The sequence below is a fragment of the Epinephelus moara genome, chromosome 19 (assembly GCF_006386435.1).
Source record: "Epinephelus moara isolate mb chromosome 19, YSFRI_EMoa_1.0, whole genome shotgun sequence".
In the NCBI taxonomy this organism is placed as follows: Eukaryota; Metazoa; Chordata; class Actinopteri; order Perciformes; family Serranidae; genus Epinephelus; species Epinephelus moara.
This window is the reverse complement of record NC_065524.1, coordinates 12,393,235-12,399,027: the sequence shown is the minus strand read 5'-3', so window position 1 is coordinate 12,399,027 and position 5,793 is coordinate 12,393,235. Positions and strand designations below refer to the sequence as shown.

The following is a 5,793-nucleotide window of genomic DNA, read 5'->3' as shown; positions in this document are numbered from 1 at the left end:
ATATACATATATATATATATATATATATATATATATATATATATATATATAAAATCTGAGTAAAAAAGTTTACTTTTTTTGTACAGTCAGAACAGTGAGATCTGCTTATGTATTTATCACAGTCCCTGTAACATGTTAGTGATACATTTATACGTTGGATTGGTAAAAGAGTTGCTGTCAACAACTCAAAATGATCACCGCCACAAATCTTTGCATGTTAACTATTACATAAAAAGCAGTAGTGTTTTTAGAATTGATTCAATATCACAAAAAATAATATCACCATACTCAAGTGTATCAGTGTTTTCGTAAACACCCCGGAACTACATTAAACAAATATTTGTAACAGGTCTATTGTGATCTAAGGTTCTTGTGTTCTTAATTAAAAGCAACCATGTTGTAACATACAGTATGCGTGTCTGTGTTCAGAGTGCCTTGGAGGTGTATAAGGAGATGGTCCTGCTGTACCTGGAGGAGGGCCAGCGGCAGGTCAACTTGCGTTGTGCGGACCTGGAGCCATGGCAGATCATTGGAGCGACTGTCCTCACCACACTGGGAGCGGTCTGGATCAAAGGCTTTCTCTTCCAGCAAGAAAGTAATCTTTCACACGAGATGCATGGGTGCAGAGAAGGGGGACTAAATCAGACATGATGAGACATGAAAGGAGCTAACAGCCTCCTAAAATTGTAGAAGTCATGTTTGCTGCTTTTGAGTTAATGCTCCTATTTGGCCATGTTAACAGTGAGTGAGTTTGACTGCCATACTCTAATCTGTAGTCATATTCTCTGAACTGTCAGGTTTACTGATAATCTACTGGATGGTATCTCAAAATGTGATCTGAGCAGTTAAGTGAATAGATTTTTGATAAAAACCTTTTGTTAAAGTTTCACTGGTGCTCTGCTGTTATTATCTCCTAGCACAGTACTTGTTCCTCTTGTATGTCTGACTGAGTGAATACCTTCAAATCAACAAGACTTTCTAGATCTGCTATCAATCAATCAGTGGTTGGATTCCTTAGCAACAAGGTCAGCTCCGCCCGTCCTACGTCAGCTCTTAGAGAGTGAAAGTTGGTCAGATTGAGGCTTTTTGAAGAAAACTGCACATCTTCAGTGCCTTCAGGGTCAGCATTAAATGCTTTGTGAATATGGTTCCGATTTTCACTGAGCACGTCTTGTCTTGACGCGTGATTATAGGTCATAGTCAGCTGTTTAATGTTTGTGGTTGATTGTGTGCCAGCCTTTCACCACAGCTGCAGCCTTGTGTTTTTGGCTAATAGGTCTCCCGTCCCGAATCAAGAAGCTGTGCTTTCGACTCATCAGGAAAATACCCTTTGTTGGCGCAACAGTAAGTATCAGTGGTGAATGTGTTCCTTCTTTTCCCAGCAGATGTGCACTGTCTCTGGCGTCTAAGACTCTTATGAGTCACTCTTGGATGACTGAGTACAGCGTGCAGGGGGGAAGGAGGGGGGGGGGTCAGACCTTTGGCACACTTAACATCACGCACTGGTGATAACATTCAGTTACTTCTGGTCATTATGTCACCAACGGAGAGCTCACTTTCGGGCTTTATCAAAAATTTACACAGACTGTTGATAAAACAGTGGACATGTTGTCATGTTCAGTCTGAAACACAGTTACCTCACATTCCCTTATTTTAGGGAATAAGTTAGGGGTAATGTACAGCGAGCAGGTCATTATTGCAAAATGAACCCTGACAGGGTGATACAGGTCTTATATCACCCTATAGCGTGTCAGCCCCCTTACTCCTCCATGTTAAAATGTCCAACTTACAGCCTGGGTGAATTTTTATATAACTCACCCGTTTAAATCTTATTAAGGCTTAAAGTTACGCATATTTAAGGGCGTGGCCACTTTGAGTTACAGATGGTTGCCTGTTAGTTTTATAACGTAACCATGGTGTAACCCCAGATATACAGAGTATCGGTGTACCTGTAGCTGCTGCTACATCAGTGTGTTTCCAGTCCCTTAAAGTTAATTTAATGATTTGGTCGCATAAAAAAATTCAGTGTTGTACTGAAAAAGCTAGCAAAAAATAGCATTAGCATTATCACAGTTAATCATAGCTGTAAATGCAACATGCTAACCAAGCTGTCAGATGGCATTAGGGTAAGCTCCATCCTCTCATCCAAATATGGTCACTTCCGGCTCCAAAAATCCAAAATGGCGATGGTTAAAATGCCAGTCTGGAGGCTTCAAAACAGGAGTCCACAAACCAATGGGCGACATCACCGAAGCTATGCCCAGTATTTTATACAGTCTATGGCTTCACGTTACCTCGCTTTTTACATGTTTACCTACTAAAGAAATCAATACTGTAACACAAAATATAGATTTTAAAACAATTTAATTTATTCAAACATGATTTTATTCCTTCCACCAGTCTATGATCAGAACTGTGTCCATAGCAACAGTCTGTTATTTATAGCAGCGCTCTGTTATTCAGAAATTACAGACCATAGAATGCCATAAATGACCAATCAGAACCAAGTATTCAACAAAGCCGTGTAATAACACGCTTTACTTTACTGTTGTTTTTACTGCACACAGAGACAGTCGATGCCTATAAAGTAACTCTGTCCTCTTTTTTATGACAGATTCAGAGTCAGCTCAACAAGGCTCTAGATGACATGTCTGCTAGCCTGTGTACTCTGAAGGAGGGGATGAGCTACACCAAACAGCTGCCCTCTAAAGGCCTCTCTCAGAGCCAAGTGCTGGACAAAATCAGAGAGTACGAGACTCTGAGTAAGTCATCAGTCATCCCTGAGCTCCATTATCTGTATAGGTGACTTCCTGTAGAGGATTTCTAGTCCTCATTACTGACAGGAAACTTTGAGGTCTCTTTTTAATATTGAAAAGTAATGTCTTGTGTCATTGCAGATGAGGTGCAGTGGGAGAAAGGATGTGTTTCCGGTGCAGTATACTGGGGAGATGAATCACTGACTAATCTCCTGGTGAAGGTATGCATCTTTCTCTGGACTTTCCAAGCAAGATTTGTCACATGAATACATTTTGGTGTTGGCGACAGTAAAATTGAATGAGTTGTTTTTTGTTTCTATTTTGCACTTTTTGACTAACAACTCTTGTTCACTCCTTTAAAAGAGACAACTGTGACCCTGGTGTGTGTGTGAGTAATTATCTTAACTTCTTTTGGCACTATCTTTCTTTCCATTTGTTCCTAGGTATATGGAGATTTTGCGTGGAGCAACCCACTTCACCCAGACATCTTTCCTGGCGTGAGAAAGATGGAGGCAGAGGTTGTCAGAATGGCGTGCACACTTTTCCATGGTGGACCGAATGCCTGTGGCACGGTGAGTTATCATAAACATATGCTCAAAAATCGTCTAAGCTGAGGATGGATGGATCCAAAGCATTTCAACAACTCTCTGCCTTTGTGTCCAGGTTACCTCAGGGGGAACTGAGAGCATCCTGATGGCCTGCAAGGCGTACAGAGACATGGCGTATGAGCGTGGTGTCAAATACCCTGAAATGTAAGATGAGCTTTATGAGATATGGTTGATGAGTAATTCTGAGTTGTTTTTTTGTTCAGTGCTTTTATCTTTGTCAGGTCTTAGTATAGCCATGAGGAGGTTTTGGTTGGGACCATTTATGGGCAGTTAGTGTTTTTTTGTACTGCAGCAACAAATTTACACAATCAGGTTCAGAGGATTGTCTTTCATTTAATCTATGAACGGTTGCTGTTCCTTGTTAAAGGTTTCACTCTTGTTTGTTAACCAATGTGTGATATTCTTTGGTGGTATAGCATTAGTAATTCCACATTCAAACAGGGTACAGGATTTTCTTATTTCCATTTCAGTGTGACATATTTTTTGGCTGTAATCAAGATTTTTGCAGGCTCAATAGTGGTGCCATGACTACAGTTTAACTTGGTGAAGTGTTGCCCAGATGACAAATTCAGTTTGCCAACTTCCTTTAGTTCTAACACCAAATTAAAAATGTATCTAATCTCTTGTACTTGTCAACCATGAATAACATGATATGGCAGTATTGTTCTCAATCATGGTCTTGCCAGTGAAGAGAATGAATACAAGACATTTTAAATTGGCAGTCAAAACAAACTACTGTAATTTTAATAAAGAAGTCAGGCAATAATTGGCTCTTTTCCACCACTCTGAGCAACCATGATCTGATTTTACACTGCACACAGCATGAGTCTACGGACAGCAGGGAACAGTAAAAGTAAAAGTTGGTTACCTTGCTCAGTCTTAGGTATGCAGCCTGTTGCCTGCAGCTCTTTGTCTTTAACAGCTCACTGTAGCTGCTCTTCCTTGTTCAGTTGCTCCCTGCAACACTTCAAACAGATCCACTGTCAAAAAGTGACAGAAATGACTGTTGTCTTGTTTTACAGGCATTTTTTTTTAAGAAAAATGTTGGAAAGGGCAAAACTCGCTGAAAAACAAGCATTTCCTGTGACAACTCCACAATAAGTCAACTCATGTTTGGCCAGTTTTAATGTGAAGCTGCAGTGTTCGATTTGCAGTAACCTAACAAAGCTTTTTTTTCTAAAAAATGTCACCCTCGACAAAACTGCAAATATAAAAATATTGCATTACTTAAATCACTGGGCCATAGACTTAATCACCACTGTGTTATCTCATTTGGTGATAGATTGCGACCTTACAGGAGATTATTACTTGAAGACTTGTTCCTCACTGCGTTTTCCACAAAAGCACTAACATTATTTTTGTGTTTTTCTACTTTGTGCAGTCTTGCACCTGTGAGCGTCCACGCAGCCTTTGACAAAGCAGCACATTATTTTGGGATGAAGCTTGTTCACATTCCCCTCGACAAGAAAACCATGAAAGTAGATGTGAAGGTGAGAATACAGTAGACACAAACAGTATGTGCTACTTGACTGCTATTCTTAGACACTAGTTATTCCCATATTGTTTATTCTTTTTCAAGGCTATGAAGAGAGCCATCAGCAAGAACACTGCCATGCTTGTGTGCTCAGCGCCTCAGTTTCCTCATGGAATAATGGATCCCATCGAGGAAGTAGCCAAGGTCAGAAGTGATACATTTTTTCTCTAGAACTGGTCTGAGATGAAAACAGGGAAGTCAAATCTGTGACACTTTCCCTTGGTGTGTTCCAGCTGGCTGTGCGCTACAACCTCCCGCTGCATGTGGATGCTTGTCTGGGAGGGTTTCTCATTGTCTTCATGGCCAAGGCTGGTTACCCACTCGCCCCGTTCGACTTCAGGGTAAAAGGTGTCACCAGCATCTCTGCAGACACCCACAAGGTAAGGAGTGGTTTTTAATTTCCTTCAAACCAATGCTTCTTTTAGGCTTACATACTCACTTCTTGTTCTGTTCTTTACCAAACTAAAAAAAAACAAGTACACAAGGTTTTTAAAAAAATGATATGACAAATCCAGGAAATAGACATTTCAAAGCAATAGTCATGGAATTTAAAGTGACAGTTCACTCGAAAAACCCAAAACACTTTCTATTTGCTATTTATCAGTCTAGATTGTTTTGGTGTGAGTTGCCGTGTGTTGGAGATATAGGCCGTAGAGATGTCTCACTTCTTTCCAGTAGGGATGCACCGAAATGAAAATTTGTGGCCGAAGCCGAAGCCGAATAATATTAAACGCTTGGCCGAATACCGAGTACCGAATACTGAATATCGTTGTTTAGTTTTTCATTAGTTTTTGCAGATGAACCCCCTCCAGATTAGTGTTGTCACATTACCAAAATTGGATCCCACTGTATGATACCAATGAAAATATCATGGTTCTGAGTAGTATCACGATAC

The 5,793-nt window shown here is 40.3% G+C and overlaps 1 protein-coding gene across 2 annotated transcripts in view; it reads left to right on the top strand.

Moving 5' to 3' along the window:
- Positions 1 to 5,793, top strand: part of sgpl1 (sphingosine-1-phosphate lyase 1) — a 16,522-nt gene that overhangs the window by 3,790 nt on the left and 6,939 nt on the right. For both annotated transcript variants that reach the window (XM_050070438.1, XM_050070437.1), the window contains exons 2-10: positions 430 to 595; positions 1,277 to 1,344; positions 2,615 to 2,762; positions 2,898 to 2,977; positions 3,200 to 3,328; positions 3,420 to 3,508; positions 4,746 to 4,854; positions 4,944 to 5,042; positions 5,132 to 5,278. In XM_050070438.1, the coding sequence (XP_049926395.1) occupies positions 430 to 595; positions 1,277 to 1,344; positions 2,615 to 2,762; positions 2,898 to 2,977; positions 3,200 to 3,328; positions 3,420 to 3,508; positions 4,746 to 4,854; positions 4,944 to 5,042; positions 5,132 to 5,278 (1,035 nt within the window). The remainder of the gene's footprint in view (positions 1 to 429; positions 596 to 1,276; positions 1,345 to 2,614; positions 2,763 to 2,897; positions 2,978 to 3,199; positions 3,329 to 3,419; positions 3,509 to 4,745; positions 4,855 to 4,943; positions 5,043 to 5,131; positions 5,279 to 5,793) is intronic.